Here is a 23,004-nt window from a genome sequence, read left to right as displayed (position 1 = left end):
TAGCACACCCCTTACTTTGAAACAATCATTAGTTAGAAACTAATGCCATTCCCGCCAAATATTAGTAAACATAAAAAGGGCATTTCCCAGTGCATTCAGAGGACATTCAATGGGTGTCTTCAGTTAGATACTTTGACAGAAATGTTATGCAGACTCTCATACAATCATTTTGTAATTGAAAAGGTCAAAACTGGACTGTAAATGTGATTTATGGCTATATGTGAGTTCTGTATGACTTACACAGTATCAAAATCCTTCAGTGCCTCATAACTTGTGAGGAACACACACCAAATATTTTGCCCTATCATCATTTTACTTGTATATGTAAAATGGAGGGAAATGTTGAAAATAGTGAAACCTCTGTTTTATCCTTAGGAGTAACACAAGAGCAAAAAGATGCTATTTATTAATTTTTTACTCATAATAATTGGGATTTTAAGGAGGTTACCAATAGAGAGAATTCTGCAGAAGAAAGTGTTGAACATTATTTTATTGAGCAGGATGCACAATCAACAGAATATCCTCGCTGTTTAAACCGTCCTTATGCCACAAATGAACAAAACCGGGAGCTTTGATGGGAAAGTGAAAACCACCCAACACACAAACAGAATTCCTTTTTAAGAAAAGATAAGTACAGATGTTTCTGGACAAATCTTTTTCACAGGCGTGTTTGGAATGATCCCAGATACATCCAGAGGAAAAAAAGGCTCTAAAAAGGGATAGATCAAGACATTAACTAGTGTTTGGTAGAAGGGATCTAATGCCCAAGTATGTATTAAATTTGGTGAGACAGTGGTTTCCAAATCCAAATAATAAGGAATACATGGGCCATTAATGGGATTAATTCTGAGTTTTTTTTAGTGTCAAAGTAGAATTTTTATCAATAAAAATGTAAAGCGTAAATATATACGCACATGTGCAATCTGTGATAAATAATTATTATAAACTATATTCAGTGATGAACTGCTTTGAAATGATGGAAATAGTAAGATTCCAAGAGACATTAAGGTAAGCAGTCATTTTTGTATCAGCTAAGCACATGTTGCATGTAAAAAATAACAAAGATCAGCTTATGTTAGCTCCTCCCTATCCGTCAGTCTGGGAAATTCAAATTTTGAAATTATCTTCACTTCAGTATTCTCAGATTCAATATATCTAATAATTATGAACTTTTTAAGTCTAAACATACAGCAAAGTGTAGACATTGTGTGTTCCATGTAGAACAGCTTTTAATAGTAGTAGTAATGAAACAAAGTGAGGTTGTCAAAAAATCTCTGAATCTAAAAGCAGCCAAAAATACCTAAAAACCATTATATTTTTCATTTGCTTCTATTTATACCCCCAGTCCGGTATGGGGCAATAATTGAATATCTCAGTTTTCTTGATCAGAAAGATACTTTGGCCTCATATATCCACCTTCTTATTGTTTCATATTTTGATCTGAGGATTTTGGTTTTTGTTTTCACTTGTGGGAACTTTCCATTGACAAGGGAATAAATAAAAAAATAATAATTCAAGCCAATTGACTTTCATTTGGGACCACCCCATTTTTTTTTCTGGATTTGCCACTGGAATGGTTTTTATGTTAGTATTTCATTCTATTTTTTTCCCCAGTAGATCAGGGAGACTTAAGACAATATTAATTGCAGGATAAAAGTAGAACATAAAGAGTAGTAAACAGCTACACCAAAGTACATGTACATGACAGGCCCATACCACATTTGGGGGTATTTTAAGACCCATAATTCTGAAACCAAAAATAAGAAAATAAAAAGCAATGGAGCCTCTTTCTATGATAGCAAACTTTGTCCCAAGAAGTTATAATACTTCATCCAAGCACTTTTGAGTTATTGTACAATGTGGTGATAGATAGATACCAGTATACCAGTGACAGAAGTAAAAAATAATCATAAATATTTTTTTATGAAAATTTAATAAATTACAAGTACAATAACAATATCAGCTAACACCATCTTTTTTAGAAACTATTTCAGTTTTTTGCACATTTTCCTGGGGTATTGACTGATTAATTTCACTCTGGTTTTTAGACAAATGAGTCACTGAGTTTGAATGACAATCATTTTCTACTGTTTTCTCTATCTCATTAAACTGTCTTTCTTTTTCTTCAATTTCAATTTGTTTCTCTTTTCTTGTTTTGATGAGTATTCCATGACCTGAAAATAAAATATATTCCGACATGAAATTAAAAACAATACACAGTTAAATTGTTGATGCTTGATATAGTATACTGGTAGTTCAATAACACTATAACAATAAAGTTGAAAATGATAGCACTTTTCGTATATCTGTTACACCCTTCATTTCGTGCATTAAAAAGATAGGACATCGTTGGTACTGGCAGATAATTGAGTTGATAGTTCGATTGTCTTTGTGGATATAAACCACTAAAATCCCCCAAAAATCTTTCGTAACACAGTTTTAGCCAATCATTTGCACGATATGAGAGACACTAACCATCAGCTGACTATTCTTATACTCGGTTTAATTTTTGTTTTTGTGCTAACATATATACTCAATACTGTTAGACCAGGTTTGCACTCATATGTGGTATTTGTAATTCATGATGGACTGAGGGGTTTCTTAACTTCCTTGGCTATCATTTGAGGTCTCTCACGGACAGTGTAAAGCATCGAAGCGTTGACACAGTCCCCAACATAGTCATACCCATGAATGTTGGTCATGGTGTATTCGGAGAAATTATAGTAGTCATTCATTCAATACCAGGTGATTTAATGTCGATCCTTGACCTAGTGATCCACTTTGTGATCTGCACCCTTATATTGTACAGCCTACAGCATTTGCTGAATCTTTGACCCAGCAAAATACTTTTCCGGATAAAATCAACAGTTTCAAGTGCATGTAAGACAGATAGGTAAGTCAACTTATTGGTGTATGCCAGTCAATTGATGAGAAATCTTCAAGGACGAAAAAAATAAAGTTATGTTTCCGATCACCATTCTGAAATTGTGTAGGGTCGGTAGGTAGGGATTTATTTTTATTTAAAACTTTTGAAATGAAATAAGTCATTGTAGTGACATCAAACTCAGAATACAATGAAAACCAAATAAGCAAAGACTAAACAACTACATTGTAATAATTTTAGACTTAGTCCATGGCCAAATCTCTTGGGATTCAGCGCTTGAGATATTTTTTGTTTTGATGGCAGTGGTCTGAGCTCATTTTATTATGATATTGTACACGTATGTGCATGCAAGATAAAATACATTGCACATGCAATGTTCTTTAAAGAAATGTTTCATAGCGATGTCAGATGATGCTTTCCTTAGAATATTCAATAGACATCGATTTTGAATTGCAGTTAGATTTACTGTATATAATTATAGATGTAGAGTAACATTATACACTCAATCAACAAATGCAGGCATTGATATACAACTATGTGTATGTAAAAAAAAAAAAAACATTTTTGATTATTTTTTTGTGAAGTATTAAAAATAAATGTCTACTCTTTTTCTTTTCTTATACTTACAGACAGACAAGTATGGATGAATCGCTTTTCTGTTAAAAGGATGAAGGTTTTGTTTAGTATCGAGACATTAATACTACACACGTAAAAATAACAAAGTTTTATTAAATAGGGAAGATTTACAGAATTTAATGTAATAGAGATTCAAAAGAAAAGTCAATGACAGTGTTTTGAAATTCTGAATGTACATACATGTTACATTGGTTCTAAAACCAAACGATACTGGCAGTGCCTCACATAGTATATTGGTATGGTGCTGACAGCGGTGTCACTGTCAGCAGTATCAGTGTCATCGTCCATACTCACTTGGTTTTCATGCGATGACTTTATAGGTATGGTTGATCAATTAATATGAAATTTTGATATGATTTTACTGACTACTAAAGAAATGCTCTTATTTGATTTTGAGTTTATGGCCCCTACCATTTTAAAATAAAGGCCATCCATGTTATTAACAGATACCACACTCTAGGTTTCTGTTAATCTAAAGAAACTGAAAGTCCAGAATTTTATCAAGCTAACCTGTATAAAGTAAAATGGCCAATACACATCCATGCAAGTACAACTTCAAGGAAGAAGCATTGTAATATGTATATGACTTGTCTTATGGCAATCCACAGTGGAATTTGTTCCTCATTTAGATGTTCATCAGCATGTGCATAAGTCAATTATTGATATCAATAAATGGAGAAGTTTTCTAGACAATGCAAATCGTACGTATGTTCAAATTTGCTCTTTGGGCAATACTAGTCTGCGTCCACACTTGCCCCTCGGGCAATGCCAGTCTGTGTCCACACTTATTTAATTAGAAAAAAAAAAATTCTATAGGGCACAAATGCCCCTGCAACCCTAAACAGTTAAACACCTGTCAAGATGGAGGGATGCTCAACCAATTCACTCTGAACTATTCCACAAGACACAACTTTTCAGATTTGTGAAAAAATTAAGGAGGACTATAGCTGAGATCAGTAAAAATCATTGTTTATCATAAGTGTCATAACAAAACCTTTCTACACCCAGAGTTATTTCTTGTCATTTGTTAAGAAAACTTAAATTTTTTTGCAGGGTTCAGCTTTATAAAACTGTTGAATACTGAACAATTAAGACAAATATCAACAAAACATTAAAAACTTGATATAGCTCAGAATGTGGTTTGTGATCACAATTTTGACACTAAAAAAATTCTGACCAGAAGGAAAGTGGTAAAAAAATTTACAATTAGATTTAAGTGTTTCTAGCCTGGATTTGCTCCTTAAGTTCTTAAGACAACAGCCATAACCCTTTAAAACCACTAAAACTTATAGAAATCCATACACAATTACTGAAGTTATTGCCTGTAAACCTGGAAACTGTTTGTTTTTGCCCCTAATTCCCTTACTACAGTGATACTCTTGGCCTGTTTCAAAAACATCCACATCCTTTTTTTATTGGGAAAATATTGGTCCTTTTTTTTAATTAAGAAATTTGGAATAACCAAACAAAACCTGGAATTTGTTGTTAAAATGACTATTATAAATTTTATACAGGATGTCAAGAAAAAGACGTCAGACATAATTATCCATCTTATCTTACACTTCGACTACCTAATTGTGAGATAGTTTATTTTATTTGGGATTATTTTTAAGTGGCATGGAACCTTGTGATACAACTTCATAAAAATACTTTTACCTTTGCAATCAAGAATTTCTGTCCACACTTTCTTCTTACAACAACTTTTACACAATTCATATTCACATCTTTTACCCTGAAAAAAAAATTGTCGAGATTGTGGACATTTGAGGTCTAATCAATAATAATAAAAAAGAAAGTTCTTCTAACAATTCATAAATAAAATGATTAACCTTCAATCCATTTAGTCAATTCTTTATTGTGGACTTTTGATTTAAAAGTTGAAAAAGTCAAGGACCTTTGTCTCTCAAACATAAATGTGAACTCCTGACCTTGTCAATTCATCAAAACCCACCTATAAAGACACAAAACCTTGAGGTATGATTCCAAATAGGTCCATACACCCATATGACTTATAGGCAAGTATATACAGTATATTCAATTTTTGCCCAGAGACCAGGAAAAGGTATTTCACTCATTATTTGTCCACTAACTGTTAAAATGCTTCAAGTCATAATCCTGTAAATCAATTGTGGTATGGCACTTTGTTATACAATTTCAAAGAGATCTTTTTACTAATACATCTAATACTCAAATTGGTTCATGGCCATTCCAATAACACTTGTTTTTGACTCAAAAGTCAATCAAAATTCTTCTTTTGTTTTATAGTATATTGTTGTATTTCAAAAAGATTCATACACTTTACTCAAATGCTTGTTTCTTGCTCATTCTGTCCCCTTATTCCTAAACAAATCAAAATCATCCCCAGCCTTCATTTTATTGTATGGCACATTGTTGTTCAATTTAAAAAGACCTACTGACTTATACTCAAATTACTGACTGAACATCAGTAAAATGTTTGTTTCTGGCCCACAATTCCTTTTTGAAACATTTCAAATCACAACCCTAAAAGTCAATCCTAGCCTTCCTTTTGTAGTAATGATACTGAGATTTATCATTTTTAAGGAAATTTATGCACTTATACTTAAAAGTTTTTAACTGGACATTAAGTGTCTACTGACAAAGACCAAACAAAGACAACAACAGCATACCATTATATGACTGCAAATTTTTGTGGTCATTTAGAAAAAATATGGTTGAAGGAATAACTACATTTCAGTGTTGTTAGTAAATTGTCATATCTATCAATGTAGTTGTATTTTCAAAACAGTCAAACTATGTTCAAACCTACCCTAGGGTTAGTACATTGTATACATTTCTCAAACACCTCACGGCCTGGTGTTCTGTCGAAGTTTTTGTGAGGATTTCTCAACTTCTTCTTAATTTTGTTTTTGGACATTCCAGCAAACTCAGGCGGAGGATTAGCCATGTCTATTTGTCTCTTTGTTGGTTCTTTCTTTGCCATTTTTTCCTCAGCTTCTTGGGGTCTGAAAATAAAACACATAATACACATGTAGAAATATGCAGACAGTCCCATTTCTAAAAAACAAAAATTCTATCAACAATACCAGAGACCTATAGTTAAAGAGATAAGAAACTTGTTAATTAGCCGGTTTATGGATAAAATTATCACATGGTGGAAAACAAGATTCCCTGACCTTTCCACTTATTTATATAACTACCTCTTCCCCATTTTCCCCTTTTAATGAAATTAAACCTTTATCTGTTGTGCATTTATATGTAAGTATGAGGCAAGAACTTGTACTGTATAGTTGTATATAAGATAAAAATAATTGTAAAGTAAGCACATGTATAAAGACTTACGTGGGTCTAACATACGGCTGACAGATCCAGTGAGGGTGAGGTAGATTGGAGACAGTTTCTTCACTAGATTTTTTCATGTCTTCCTAAACATAGAAATCAACGGAAACTCTTAAAGCTTAACTGGCATCTATCGTATAAAAAACGTATCACTACTCATACAATAAGAATACAGCTATTGTCATTTTTTTTGTGTGATAATAAAAACATATATTGAAAAGTCACTTACAGTAGATTTGTATTTATCAATTATAATGCTAGGCATACCTCTGTATTCAAATCATCATGCTAGGCATACCTCTGTGTTTAAATCATCATGCTAGGCATACCTCTGTATTTAAATCATCATGCTAAGCACACCTCTGTATTTAAATCATCATGCTAGGCATACCTCTGTATTTAAATCATCATGCTAGGCATACATCTGTGTTTATATCATCATGCTAGGCATACCTCTGTATTTAAATCATCATGCTAGGCATACATCTGTGTTTAAATCATCATGCTAGGCATACCTCTTAGTTTAATTCATCACGGTATGAAATCATCATGCTAGGTATGCCTCTATGTTTAAATCATCATGCTAGGCATACCTCTGTATTTGAATCATCATACTAGGCATACCTCTGTGTTTAAATCATCGTGCTAGTTATACCTCTTTGTTTGAATCATCGTGCTAGTTATATCTCTTTGTTTGAATCATTATGCTAGGCATACCTCTTTGTTCGAATCATCATGCTAGGCATATGTCTGTGTTTAAATCGTCATGCTAGGCATACCTCTGTATTTAAATCATCATGCTAAGCATACCTCTGTGTTTAAATCATCATGCTAGGCATACATCTGTATTTAAATCATCATGCTAAGCATACCTCTTTGTTTAATTCATCACGGTATGAAATCATCATGCTAGGTATGCCTCTTTGTTTAAATCATCATGCTAGGCATACCTCTGTATTTGAATCATCATGCTAGGCATACCTCTGTGTTTAAATCATCGTGCTAGTTATACCTCTTTGTTTGAATCATCGTGCTAGGCATACCTCTTTGTTTGAATCATTATGCTAGCCATACCTCTTTGTTTGAATCATTATGCTAAGCAAACCTTTATGTTTGGAATATAATAATCTACATGGACAATGATTGAGATTAAATGTGCATTTATGATACATATACTGTTCTAATGGCTTTTAAACTTTATAGAACATCACATACATTCTTAAAAACAAAAATTGGGTGATGTGTGAAAAAATATCAATATACTAACTAAACACTTCTCCTTCAGTACCAATACAGCCTTTTTAAAACATTCCACAGATCTTCCTATAGCTATCATTTCTCTCACATCTTGATGTACATGTAACCTATAAAATGAAGGAAGAGACAGTCTCGAGTGAATGAAAATTAAGAGACTCAATAATCTTTCATTCCTTAAGAAAAAATGATTTAAATACCATATAAACTTAAGTGCTTTCTTAGTCTACCATGAAAATTGAAAAAAGTTTATAAAAGTTGGTTCAACATCAATATCAATCAAATTGGAACTTGTCATTATAGTACAATATTTGCTGTCCAGATCTTACATGTGTTGCATGAATTTAGTTCAACTTCCAACAAATTTCTTAAAGTCATGGTCTTTTTGATTTCTCCATAGAGCTTCACTAAGATATTGTCTGAAGAGATAGAATTTGAATTACAGACTGAATTTTGACAAAATAAAAATTCACTAATTTAAGAATAGAAAAAGGAAAAGATTCAAGGTCCATCTATGCATTTTGAAATAAAATTAAATATTTAAATTAATTCTTATCAATTTCTATAAATTAAAAAGTGGGCTTTGCTCAAAAATACTTGGAATAAAGGAAAAAATCTACAAATAAGACCAAAGTCTGAAAATCAAATATAAACTTAAATACATAAAATAAATGATGTAAAGAAAAAAAAAACTAGGATGATGCTTCCAAAAATACTGAGAAAGGAAGCAAATGCGCTTATTGTATCTCTCTATATCATAACAGTATACCTACATTCATTCCTACATTATGTTTGTTTCTTTTAGACTTTTCTGTCTTAAAGTGAGATTAATTACTTCTCATGTACTATTGGTGTAATAGAAAATCCTACTTACGCATGTTGAAACAATTTAAAGAGATGACCCCTGGTATAAGACAATGGACAGGGATATTTGTCAACATACTGAAGATATTCCTCGCCCATCTGGTATACTGGAGGATCTATACCATGAAATAATGCAGGATTGTGTAGATTCCCCTCTGTAAAAATGGCCAATCACAATGTATCACATAAGGACCATTATAATAATACATTGCAAAATCTTTTAATCAAAGCTAAAAAAAAACTGTGAGCAAAGCTCACTAAAAGATATACTGGCTTCCCTCACCAGAAGCTATATAGGAAACCATAATTGATATAGGAAGTCATTCAGATGTAAAACAACGTAAAGGGTCCACAATGGCATCATGAGATAAAGAATTTATGCAAGTTTTATCCGTAAAACTTTAAATGTGATATTTTCAAATTTGGTCACCTGCTGTCATTACACCTTGAACACCTGTATATTCCATACACCTGTGTACATCAGGAAGATACTGTATATTTCCATTGGCAAAAACAGGTATCTTCACTTGTTCTCTAAAACAAAAATTTTTGTAATTATTACAGGACATCAACCGAGTTTTCATATTATTGGTGAAAATGTACATGTTTGCATGTAAGAACATTCACAAATAAAAGGTGCTTTTAAAGGATTATTAAGGTTTCCACTCATTATTACAGCAAATAAGACCAGCCCCATTTATGCAAGATGTCCATATGAAAATGAAGCTATGTCAACTTCCACTTCACAAGTTTTCTTCACCAGTTAGCTGTCAGTCATTTCAACAAGTGTTTTATTGATGGTACACAATCAACATATGCCCTTGTAGATGTTTTAATTGCATGAAAAGAATTATAATTTGGTGCCAAATTGATCATTTTTAATATGATTTTATCTTTATCACAATAAAGACTTACTTAACAGCCTTGATATGTTCCCAGTTAGCTATTCCTGTATTTCTACCTTTTTGTTCTCTAGTTCTTCCATGAACAGTCAGTAACTACAACAAAACAGTGCATATCCTTATATATGGTCTAATAATAAGATGTTAGTAAGAAATTCTAAGTTTAAAAGTCTCAAGCATCATAAGAAATTTGAATATAAAATAACTAAGGAGCTAATTTTAGAATATGTTCTCATTACCAGTAAATAAAATCACATCTCGGAGGAACAATCCTATTATTGAAATGATAGAACAATGTTGTTTCCACTAATATGTACACTTTATATACTTCACAGATTGAATTAATCCCCTTTGAAAATTTTTATTTTATATGCTTATCATCAAACAGGAGACTACTGGAACAAAAAAAAAATACTGAACTAAAGAAAAAAAAACTAAACTACAAGTACACATACCTGGCATCCAGCTTTTTCTAACATCTGTGCATATAAAACTGTTTTTTGAACACTCTCAAATATTCTAATTTTACAAGTAATAGGCACTTTCAAATTCTCATGGCAAATTTTTACTGAAAGACATAATGAAATAAACAAAAAACAAAACAATAACTGAATTATTACTAATTTAGGTTTAACTTGAACTAATTTTTTGTATGTTATCAAAAAATTATTGATGTATGAACCTATATATATATATATGAATTGTACCGGTAGTTAGAAGCATTCCCTCAATCATTGATGCTTCAGTCTTTTTTTTTTTGGGGGGGGGGGGCAATATTTCATTTAGAAACACTCACTACTGGCGATGAAAAAAACTTTTCCTAAACTAATGATACTGGTTTATTGAATGCTATTAACCAAATCTTACTTTTATCTATACACATGTAATAGTGCTTGATCTTTAAATAGTATGGTATGTACTCAATGAACTTAAAATTCAATATATAGGTGACTTTTACTGTCAAACACACCCATTTTCCCTATCAGGTCCCATTCATCTTGTAGAAATGCTCCATAGTGACCTCTTTTGGCTATAACCTGTGGACAACCAAGGTTGAGGTCTATAGCATCACAATGATCTTGGGCAAACAGGGCAGCTTTCAAAAGGGTGTCTGGATCATTTGCACAGAACTGCAAAATAATTAACAAACACTGTACCTAGCAAAACAATACAAAAATGTATTAGATTTAGTATAAATATATACATTAACATACTTTATGCTATATAATATCATATTTTATGGGACACTTGAAAGAGATATAGAACAAGAGGCTCCAAGGAGCCTGAATCACTCACCTTGTTCAATTTTTACCCTCCAAGGGCAATAACTCGAACATAGAGTTGTTCATTAATTTTGACTCAAGAAAGACTCTTGTATGATTTATCATAAGGAACAACATTTGAATCATAAAAAAAATTCTTTCCATCTATCATAGTTTTCAAGATATTAAATGAAAACTGCAAAGCCATCATTTATCAGCTTTCAAGGGCAATAACTCTAAAGAGGAGTCATTCGACAACTTTGATTCATTGCATATTCTTGTAGGCCTTATCATAAGGATCATTTCAGCAATTGAAAGTTTCTTTCTTGTCCAACAACTTTGATGACATGCCGACTCTTGTAGGCCTAATCATAAGGACCATTTCTGCAATTGAAAGTTTCTTTCTACCTTTTACAGTTTTTATGATTTTGGCTAAAAACTACAAAATACATCATTTTTGCCTTTCAAATATCTCATAATACTGAACATTTTTACTCTATCAGAATTTGCCTTATACTAACAGATTTGAAGATACATGGGAAAAACTACTGTCTGACCCCTCTTTTTTTTTATTTTGAGTAACAACAGCCAGTTCTACACAGAATACCCTAAGGAACATTCATATCAAGTTTTGGTTCTAATTGGTCTAGTTGTGTCAGAGGAGAAGATTTTTCAAAGTAAAATAACATTTAAAATAGCCAAAAGTGTCCAAAAAGGACAATAACGTCAACATAGCTTCACAGATTTACATGAATCAAAGTGCTGTTATTGATTCTAGTGAAAATTGTAGCATGAACAAACTTCCAAAGATTACATGTCAGAAAAATAAAATTGTGATCATAAATTTTTGTTTCCCATATTATTTTAAAATATTTTTTTCCCCCAAAATGTAGAAACTTAAAGTTTATCTTTACTACAGATTTCTGAGGTATGAACTGTAATAAATAGTTAAAAATATCTAAATTCACTCACATTTACAAATTTAGTTCCATTTCACCTTTTCCCAAATTATTATACCTGTCCAAAAGTTTAATTGCATTTACCTTCAAAAACTATTTTAACCTAGTATTTATCCTACACCGTAATTATCTGTTGTCGTATAAACAAAGTAAAAAATAACACACATTTTGAATTTGAAAATATATCAAGACTCTTCTCCACTTAAAAAATGCACACTGATGACATATTCAATACCTATATTAATGTAAATGTGGAATATGTTGCTCTAACTTTCTAACTTCTTGTACCTGTACAATAAGTGGCCTATCCTCTGGAGTTGACTGAAGAGATTCTGCTCGGTAGCTGGCATCACGGGCAAACACTGTAGCATGAAGCATGGGTGTATAACATAGTTCTGCTCCATATCTTCTACTCAGCAGTCTCCAAGCTAATTCACTTTGGTCTACCATTGGAGCAACAACATATTTAGCTGAGTTCAAGGTTTTTTTCCAAAACTCAAATCCTTTTAATTTCTCCATTTCATCTAACTATCACAAAAACAAAAAGAAAAATATAGCAGACAGAAAATTTCTTGATTATAATATTTCATTCAGTTAAGGATTTTCACAAAATAAAACATTTACCTTCTTTATTAAAGACTCCTGGATTTGTGGTAGTTTATACTGAAAATGCTTTAGTTTTTTGTGTGATGTCTTGATTTCTTTATCTTTATTTTTTTGTGTGATGTCTTGTTTTCCTTATCTTTAGTTTTTGTGTTATGTCTTGTTTTCCTTTAGTTTTTATATTTAACAGTATTTTATTCTGTTTGTGTATGTAGATCATCTTTGTTCCTTCTGTTTAAGGTTCTCCATTAATCTACAACTAACCTACTTAGGAACCCCCTCTGCCCCTGCTTATTGATGGGTCCTCAGCTGGAAAGTCAAGTACATGTATGTTTGTATGTGTCTACTTCAGCTTTCCCGTCTACTCCAGCTTTCACATATTTGATTGTTCTGTATTTAATACCAGGTATCATGACCAAGTGCCGAATGGATGCAAAATGCTAACTTACACTATTTAGGACTCAGTTACAAAACCGAATTAAGCCTTAGTTATAATCAAAAGGGACAGGTTTGGGAAACAATCCACAGTTTATTTACAAAATATCACAAAATAGAGAATATGAAATTTCATTATGTAAGACGCAAACAAATTAAATTTCAGGACTGTGGTATTCCATCAAAAAGCACATAATGATAGAATGACAGTAAGAGTAAACTGTGGGTTCATTAATGAGGATGTTACTCTGCACATAGTAAAGCAATGAAAAACATACATGAGGATTAATAAACATATGAATACTATACAAGATAATAATAAACACATTCATACCAAAATAAATCAATAAGGCTATTTTTTATGGGCTAACTAAGTAGGGAGGTGTGTGGGTGGGAATAAAATTTTTTCGAAAAATTTTTGTGTGTGTCTGCCTCTCATGAAAACAAAAGTGTAAGTCCCTAACAGCAATAAGCAATTTGATTGGATATTTTGTAAATAAATCACCGGTATGATTAGTTGGAAACAAAATCATGGACATATCAATTAGCGAATGAATTGAGCGTGACACGTGCTGCATTACCAAATATGGTTACAATTAAAGCACTTACGGCTCACTGTCTATTAATACTTTATTTTTGAATAAAAATACCACATTACCTTTTGACAAATATTGTCCCAATTTCACCACCACTTTCTCTCTGACTACAGACAAATCTGTGTATCTAGATAATTTTTAAAGTATAGCATCCCATAGATATGAAACACACACATCAGCTCTATGTAAAATTAAATAAAAAACTGACCTGACTTTTGCTGAGTAATTTTTTTCAATTCTGCAGAGTGCAAAAATAAACACCCAAGATGTTATTTGTTTTAAGTACTCACTAACCTAACTTCAAACAAAACAAGCATTCTGAGAGTATTACAAACAATACATAGTCCCATTCCAGATGTTTATATTACTGACCCAAATACTACCTTGGATCATCAAGTATTAATGACAAACTGAGGAAATGATCTTGATTTTGAAACTTTGGAACAAATCAGGAAAGCAGAAGGAAATGTAAACTTATCTGTAACTCATCAATGTAGACTCACATACGAAAAATCAGCTCAACATTTGCAAGCATTAAAAAAAAAAGTGTGGAAAACTTTAATTTCAGAAAATTCAAGGGCCATAACTCAGACAAAAATTAGTGAAGCGCAAAAAAAACTCAACAGGTTAGACTAACATACAAAAAATCAGCTCAATATCTGCAAGCGTTTAGAAAAAAAGTATGGAAAACTTAAATTTCAGTAATTTTTCCAAAGTTCAAGGGCCATAATTCGGACAAAAATCAGCAGAGTTGAATGAAACAAACACGTGATCTGTATCTCATAAGCGTATACTCACATACCAAAAAAAAAAGCTCAATATCTGCAAGCATTTAGAAAAAAAGTGTGGAAAACTTTTTGGTAAATTTTTCAAAGTTAAAAGGCCATAACTCAACTAAAATCAGCGAAGCGGAACGAAACAAAAACTGGATCTGAAACTCATCAAGGTTGACTCACATACCACAAATCAGCTCAATATCTGCCACTGTTAAGAAAAAGAGTGGAAAACCTCTGCGAAGCGGTGTGAGCTCTACCGTTCTTACATGTACTTTCTAAATTTCCCTTAAGGTTCCCCAATATACTAATGAAAAAAAAGTCATGTCACTGAAGTAACAAAAAGTGACTGTCCTTACGGAGAAAATTCATCATTTCCTTCAATCAAACAAATAAAAAAATATAGGTTAAGATTACGTTTCAGTAAAAATAAATTCATCTTTTCTGATAGTTTTCTAATTTGTTTTACTTATTTAAAGAAGTGAATGTTATGTTTATAAAATTTCGGGAAACACGTGGACGTACATGTATCTCTGCTGTTCCACTTTTGCTGTTGTATATAATCAAAATCAAAGCCTAGCTTTTCTAAGATATGAAAGGCAATCATTTTCTTGTTGGGAATTTGCAGCTGTCGTCTGAATTTAGTTTACGTCACATGACGTGTAAAATATTCCCACCAGCCGTGGAGAACTGTAATATTTCCAGTATCTATACAGATTGATTTGACAGGCCAAAACTGAAATGGATATTGCTAGAGATGCCCTTAAGGGATAAAAAATGTAAAGTATTGCGAAGTGCTATAAAGTTATTGACCATTTTGAGAACGAGGGAAAAGGGGGTATGCTGATGAGGTTGGTATTTTGGGGAAAAACATTGTTCAAGTTATTCATTCATTGAAAAAAAATCCCCCATTAATTAACAAGACAGGTTTTCATATAGAAATATTGATTTTGCTTGCTGCTAAAATATAAATAATAAAAATATTGCACTTGCAAAGCAAACATTTTCATCAGGGTGGACCCCTGACCCCCATCTTTGTAATGTCCTTTATTATTTTTACGAGTCTAGCACAGACTGTACATGTATGGTAAAGCTCACAGGTGCTCGCTTATTTAGGCAATGCCTACCCCTAATTACAATTTTATATAAAATTCATGCAACTTTCTTATATCAAGCAATGGGCTACTATACCTTAAAATTCTTCTAGATACATAGTTTGTCTGTAGTCAGAGGGAAATTAGTGGTGAAATTGGAGCCATATTTGTCGAAGACACTAGCTATAGCCTAGCGTATAGGGATAATGGTGAACCTTAAAGGTCTGGACTGGCAAGTGCCCAATTATTTGATTCATAAAATTGATATTCCCTCTTACTTAATCTTCAAATAAACTATTTTCTGATTCAGATTGGCGATTAAGATTCCTTCAATTCACTATAAAGGGTTTGTTGACATACCATTGCATTAGCCATGTGTCTATTAAGGTAATAGCGTGGATAAAGCCAAAGACCTTCCAAATAGAAATCTGCGGCCAGTATCGGAGCTTCTCAGCTATTTCCCCTACTTTTCTCTTGTTCAACGAAAAGGCCTGTGTAAATCAGGGGACTCTCTCAAAACTATTATTAATATATGTATTATCCACATGTTCTATACGATAATAAGCTTAGATTCCTTTCTCTTGTAGCATTTTTATTTACTTCTAAACTTATCTGCTTTAAAAATAGCTGGATACTTTACCAATTATATAACAAAGAGTAAATTCGCATGGTTCTCGAAATACGGAAATTACCGTCTTTGATTTTCAATCCTCTAGTGTATAGAATTCCCAATCTGATCCGATTAAAATGTTGACTACTCACATGATTTCTGAAGGAAGCTGAGTTAATGATACAATAAAACTTTATTCTAAGAAGTGTAAGTTGATTGAACATGCTTTTAATAGTTACCCAGTTCAGAATGTTGTCCTTTTACACTAATGTTATCATCTTATGAATTGCTAATATGCTTTATCAACATATAAATTACAAGTTGTTATCACCAGATGAAATACAACTAAGTAGGTGATACCTCCCAAAAATTTTATTTTATGAATAAGTACTCAGTGTTTTTTCCTTTTTCACAGCTTTGCTTTCTCTGTGAATGCTTAATTCATTCTGTCAAGTCTTTGTTTGATTTCTGCTAGGTTATGGATGGCAATTTGGCATTTGAAATAAAATACGTACTTGCATTTTCTTTATGGAGTGGCAGAATCCATTTTAATGCAAAAAGTTTGTCACAAGCATAATGTAAAATGCAAGAATACAAATTAAAAAAAATCAGTTTCATGTCTTTCTATTGTTGAGTTTCCTCGTTTTTTAAATTTAGGTTCCAGATCAGATAGGCAAGATGTCAGGCTCACTTTTCCGTAGTGAGGAGATGAGCTTATGCCAGATTTTCCTCCAGTCAGAAGCAGCTTATGCCTGTATCTCAGAGTTAGGAGAACTAGGATTGGTCCAGTTCAAAGATGTAAGTGTTACCTGGAATAAAACTTGTCTTACACCAGCAATATTTTATAGTGATTTCAATGCAGATCCTATTAATTCTAGATGTAAATTGTTGAATACTTGATAAATAAAATCAAATTTCAAGTTAAATGTATCTTAGCTTTGAACAGATTTAGGTAAAAAAGATAGGTGTGTCAACTGTACGCTGACAACAGGGACTGGTGACTCCCAACAATGTCTATATAATGTATAAAAATAACTGAGCCTTTCGGGTCTTTATACTGGTTAAACTTAAAGTATATAAGATTTACATTTGACTTATGCATACTGGGGGAAAGAGAAATTATTCAGGATTTTAGTTATATAAGTTATAAAATTCACAAATTGATAATAAAGTTATGATGAAATACTGAGGAAGGGTGTATTCTCAAAACACTAAAATAAATGTATAATAAAAATGTCACTTGTAAAAGTCAATAATTACTTATTATATATTAGTAAATTAAAGAATTTGGTCAACTTCTATCTGTTAATTAAGTATTTCAAACTCATTATTATGTAATTTAAATTATATCATTTTAAAGAAGTTTTATGGTTGTCATCATGAACTCGTGGATCGTTACAGTGTATCCATCTGCGCCATGAAAACTGATTTGTTCAACATGTCATAGTTTTCCTTTCCTCTTTCGTCTACCCCGGACTTGACTTTTTATGAGCATCTCGGTGGGTGTTTCTAGAAAAGCAGAGGAAGCTTACTCTACCAGTGCACATGGTCCATGCTCCCAGTTTTTAGTGGAGTCTGAGTTGCTCATTTTTGTTACTTTGTGTCTATGATTTTAGTTACTTTATGTTCTTTGTTATGTATGTCTGTTTTACATGTCTGGTCTTTGTCCAGGGATTACATTCTTTTGATTACCACTATAAACTTGGTTTCCTTGATTACTCTTTTAAACTTTTAATTTGGTGGTACATTCTTATTTTAAACAAACAGAAAAACACAATGATTAACAGCTTACTGGGGTATAGTTTATTTATGCATTTATTTAAATAAGCTGTTTATATGTATTGACTTGTATATAATTCTAAGATCCCATGTAATGAGGAAATTAAGATGTGAATGAATGAATGAATTTAGTCACAATTTTAGTGTTATTCAAAGCAGATTTATTAAAAAAATAGCCATTGCTATTCAGCAGATTTTTCTCATTCATTTGATATTAATTTCATTTTATTAAATGTAATAGTTTTCACAAACATTTATGACTAATCTTTCTTTATGAACCTTCTAAAAAGTGATTTTTTTGCTTATTTGTCTTACAAGACCAAATTTTGAACTTTAAATATTTACATTCCTTTTATTGTAGATAAATAAAATACATGTTGCCATTTTCCAATCTTTTTTCTTTAATTTGTACATCCCTCATCAAAATCCATCCAGTTGTTTTTACAAACACTCTTAGCAAAGTTACCCTATTTTCAACAGAGAAATTTGAGAAAATTGGCTAATAGACAGCCAAATAGCAATGGCAGTGTTCTATATATATTATTACAAGTGTTGTTTCCCTCTAGTATACACTCCCTGACCCTGACCAACCCTATTTTTTTCACAAACATTTTTATCAGAAAAGTTTTAATTTCCAGAAATTTTGTCCATGGTCCATAACCGTATACACAATTATTGAACAAATTGGCAATCTCTGGTGGATGTATTAAAAAAAATGACCTTCCAACCCCTAATTTTTTTAGCAGGTGACAGTAAACACACATTTTTTTGGCTTTAATACTAATAAACTGTCCAATTCAGTGATAACCATTTAAATAAAACACTCAGATATCAAAAAAAGAACTTGAAAACTTCACTTGAAAACTTCCAACCAGGGCACCAAAAAGCCAAGCCTACCAAACCTTGTATGACTCAAACTTTAATACTTCTCTTCTTATCATCTGAATATAGCTGAAATATTGCTGCTCGGACATTAAACCCCAACAAACAAACAAATACTTCTCTTCAGTTTTGGATCCTCATACCCAAAAATCTATTTCAAAGATAGAAATTGTTCAGAGGAGGGCTGCTAGGTGGGCATATAATAAATACCACAACACTAGTATTGTATCTGCCATTCTGCACACACTGAACTGGTCAAAACTACAAGAATGCAGATTGCTTACACGCTTTGTTATGATATTTAAGATAACACATCAACTTGATGCTATAACATTCAGCACAGTTCTAATTCCATTAGACTCAAGCAGTAGAAAACATCACGCTCACACTTTCAGATATATCTACACTACCAAAGATATGTACAGGTTTTCATTCTTCCCATACACTATCACTCAGTGGAACTTATTACCTATTGCAGTTGCCCTCAGGATTCAGCTTCAGTGAACAGCTCTCACATGCTTTTCTATCTACCCTCATCTCTGATCATTCATTATCTCCTGTACATAGTTTTAATCTCAAATGACTACTACTGTTCTCTGCACAATTTTCTATGTAAATAATAGGAATGATTTTTAGCTCGTCTGCCTTAAGGCCATCTGTCTGTCGTCGTTAACAATTATACAAAACCCTTCTCCTCTGAAACTACTGGTCCAATAAGAACTAAACTTGGTATGAATTTTCCTTGGAGTATCCTGCATAGAACTGTTGTGGAGATTTTTTATCTGTTTAAAAACATGGCAGCTGTTACTTAAAATAGAACATAGGGGGCAGACAGTAGTTTTTAACATATATCTCCAAAACTATTAGGTTTAGCCAAATTCTTTCAATGGCTGAAATCATCCTTATTATTAGGACTACAAAAGTCTTCTGGGATAAAAGTTGTCAGATGACTCCTTGTATGAGTTATTGGCCTTGAAAGGAGAAAAGTGATGGGGCTTTTTAGCTCACCTGGCCAAAGGCCAAATGAGCTTATGCCATCACTTGGTGTCTGTCGTCGTCGTCGTCGTTGTGGACAAATTTTAAAAAATCATCTCCTCTGAAACTACTGGACTGACAGGTTTTAAACTTGACATGATTGTTCCTTAGGGTATTCTGCACAAAATGACCTTTGGGATTTTTGATCCATTAAAAAATATGGCTGCTGTTTTTAAAAATAGAACATAGGGGTCAGATTGCAGTTTTTTGCAAATAACTCAAAAACCGTTGCCTTTAGCAAATTCCTGGCGGGATAAAATTGTTCAGCATCATGAGATGGACCTATGCCAAAATTTTCAAAACGATTGGTCAACCGATGTAGGAGTTATGGCCCTTGAAACAGTTTTTTTTGTATTTTCACATGTGCAACTTTGAAAATCTTCTCAAAATCCATTGCACAGAATTCAATTAAAGTTGGCATATATGTTCCTTAGGGTATCCCATACAAATTGACCTTTGTGATTGTTGATTCATGAAAAAACATGGCCGCCACTAAAAATAGAACATAGGGGTCAGATGGCAGTTTTTTGCAAATAACTCAAAAACTGTTGCCTTTACCAAATTTCTGGCTGGGTAAAATTGTTAGGCATCATGAGAAGGACCATTCATTGACTTATGTAGGAGTTACGACCCCTGAAACAGTTTTTTTGTTTGTTTTTTTTTTGCATGTACAACTTTGAAAATCTTCTTCTCTAAAACCGTTTAAGATCATTGAATGAAAATAAGCATAATAGTTCTTTAGTGTATTGTGCTCAAAATGACTGTTGTGATTTTTATTCCGTGAATAGATATGGCTGCCTATACTAAAAATGGAACTTAGGGGTCATAATTCAAAAATTGTTGCCTTTAGCAAAATTCTGGTTCAGGTCATGAAAATGCAATGAAAAGCATTTCCTGCATTTGACAATTTAGTTGATTTTAACTTAACCTGTCTCATTCTTCAAGTTTTACAAATAAGCAAATGGTTAACTTGGTGAGCGATTCAGGCTCTCTTGAGCCTCTAGTTTTGTTTTTTTTTAGCAGTTCTCAGTCAATATCTTGAAAACTATGATAGATTAAAAGATAATTTCAATAGTTAGAATGATCCTTATGGTAAGTCCTACCAAAGACTTCTTACACGTATGTCAAAATTGTTGGACAACTTCTTAAATTTATTGCCTTTGAAAGGCAAAATTCAACCAGGTGAGAAATTCAGGCTCCTGGGAGCCTCTTGTTTTCCTCTTTTCTTGAGAAGAAAAAAGTCATTTTTGAATCTATTCATTCTGCCCAGGAAAGAAATGTACATTTATTGATTTTTCATATCGGTAGACGTTAGATTTCATTAATACTTAATTTTACATTAATTTTTAGTTGAATCCAGATGTCAATGCTTTCCAGAAAAAGTTTGTCAGTGAAATTTTAAGATGTGAAGAAATGGAAAGAATACTAAGTATGTGTGGTTTTGTGATAATCTTTTTAGTTCTGTTGTATAATTGAAGAATTACCGAACTATTGTATATTGTGTACTAGTGTCTGTTTGTGATATCTTTATAAACTGATCAAAAATATTTTTATACAGCTCTTTTTTTACTTAAACACTATATTTAAAGCATTTTGTAAGTTGAGATCAATAATAAAATTTGAATTTGACTTGAAAGGTGTGGTACTATATGTACATGTATATAAACCAAGAAGTTATTGGAATTTAAACTTAGGATGACATTCTAAAAGTATGAAATATGTAAATATCTGTCTTGCTTAAAGAAAAGGCAAGTTTCAATATTGGTGTTATATCATACATCCTAGAATATTTATTGAAGTTACAATCTTGCTGAATATGATATGATAATGAAGCTATTGATAACCAATTTTATACTGAGAGTTCTCTATTTTCCTTTTTTTAGGATACATTGAAAAAGAACTAAAAAAGGATGATCTGAATGTCCCAGACACAGGAGAAAACCCAAATGCACCAGCCCCTAAAGAAATGATTGATTTAGAGGCTACATTTGAGAAGATAGAATCAGAGTTACGAGATGTTAACACGAATGCAGAGGCATTAAAGAGGAACTTTCTTGAATTGTCTGAGTTAAAAGAAGTTCTTAAAAAGACACAGGTCTTTTTCCAGGAGGTTAGTCCTATTTTGAATTGTTGACATTACTTTACATGTACATAAAAGGCTGTTTACATGTTTATCTTTTCTTTGTTTAAATGATTTGTATCAATTGATAGGTTAGATGTTAAAGTTTCTCTATATACTGTATTCTTCAGTGTATTCCATGCGTGAACTAAGCACCCATTCTCTGCAAGGGAGATCGACGAAAAAGTTCAGTGTCCGTTTAAAATGTGCATTGGGAAGTGAGCAAAAGACCACTTTGAGAATAAAGGGTGTCATTAAATATTCTGTAAAATGAGTATTATTTCATTATTGTCTTTTGAATAAAGTATTTTTTTTATAATTTCAAGTGTTAGTAGCTTTGTCAGCTACAATGTTTACATTTCCAGTTTGTATGCAAACCAGGGGTTTCACTAAAACAACTGCATGAACCATTTATAAAAAGATGTTTAAATTTGCCAAGCTTATTTATTTAAATTGACATCTTAAAACAGTTAATCAGTGGGATTAACGGATTAGTGACAATTGTTTTTGCCTTTGTAATTGATGTATTGTTATTCGATGAAAACTATGAAATGCAAGGAAATGGCATTGATGAGTAAAACAACATCTATTAAGTAGCTCTCTAGCTAAGAATCATGCGAAATGTGATTCATGGTTGGAAAGTCTACATATTTTTATTTTTTTTATTTCTTTTAAAATGTTATAGTATACAGAATTTAACATGTGGTTTTTCATATAACCTCTGCTCTTAGCAAATAAAAATTATATAGAATGCACTGTACAATTCAAAATTAAGGGAGATAACTCTGTAAAAGACACTAAAATTCAGTAGAAACTGTTGGATTTTCAATGTGGATTATCTAAGAGCAGACAGGTTGGGATTAATAATTATACATTTTATCATATAGACCTATAAAGCAACTTAATAACAGAAATGAAAACATATAGCCTCTTTTGAGGTGTATCACATTTTACAGAATTTGCTTGATTCTTACAAAGACAATTACTTAAATAGCAGTT

General features: G+C 32.1%; 2 protein-coding genes across 5 annotated transcripts in view; one reads left to right on the top strand and one right to left on the bottom strand.

Annotated features, from left to right (window-relative positions):
* Nucleotides 1-1,904: 1,904 nt before the first annotated feature.
* Nucleotides 1,905-15,999, bottom strand: LOC148618538 (tRNA-dihydrouridine(16/17) synthase [NAD(P)(+)]-like). Of its 2 annotated transcripts, none has more exons than XM_088577582.1 (12): nt 15,941-15,999; nt 12,368-12,607; nt 10,829-10,988; nt 10,314-10,426; nt 9,872-9,954; nt 9,387-9,490; nt 8,967-9,111; nt 8,106-8,202; nt 6,842-6,924; nt 6,309-6,504; nt 5,177-5,252; nt 1,905-2,174 (listed from the first exon to the last, which is right to left on the bottom strand). In XM_088577582.1, the coding sequence occupies exons 1-12, from the start codon at nt 15,953-15,955 to the stop codon at nt 1,960-1,962; spliced, it is 1,527 nt and encodes a 508-aa protein (XP_088433708.1). In that variant the 5' UTR covers nt 15,956-15,999; the 3' UTR covers nt 1,905-1,959. The 2 variants fall into 2 exon arrangements, with proteins under 2 accessions (XP_088433708.1, XP_088433709.1); XM_088577583.1 differs by having other exon boundaries at nt 15,859-15,982.
* Nucleotides 16,000-16,304: 305 nt separating this feature from the next.
* Nucleotides 16,305-23,004, top strand: part of LOC148618537 (V-type proton ATPase 116 kDa subunit a 1-like) — a 31,141-nt gene continuing 24,441 nt past the window's right edge. For all 3 annotated transcript variants that reach the window (XM_088577581.1, XM_088577580.1, XM_088577578.1), the window contains exons 1-4: nt 16,305-16,397; nt 16,848-16,988; nt 21,237-21,315; nt 21,770-21,996. In XM_088577581.1, coding sequence (XP_088433707.1) covers nt 16,869-16,988; nt 21,237-21,315; nt 21,770-21,996 — 426 coding nt within the window. In that variant the 5' untranslated portion in view covers nt 16,305-16,397; nt 16,848-16,868. The remainder of the gene's footprint in view (nt 16,398-16,847; nt 16,989-21,236; nt 21,316-21,769; nt 21,997-23,004) is intronic.

The sequence above is a fragment of the Perna viridis genome, chromosome 4 (genome assembly GCF_037379345.1).
Source record: "Perna viridis isolate PV_CMFRI_1.1 ecotype Kerala chromosome 4, ASM3737934v1, whole genome shotgun sequence".
NCBI classification, from domain to species: Eukaryota; Metazoa; Mollusca; class Bivalvia; order Mytilida; family Mytilidae; genus Perna; species Perna viridis.
Note: the sequence above shows the minus strand (reverse complement) of the source record. Positions and strands in the feature narration are given on the sequence as shown.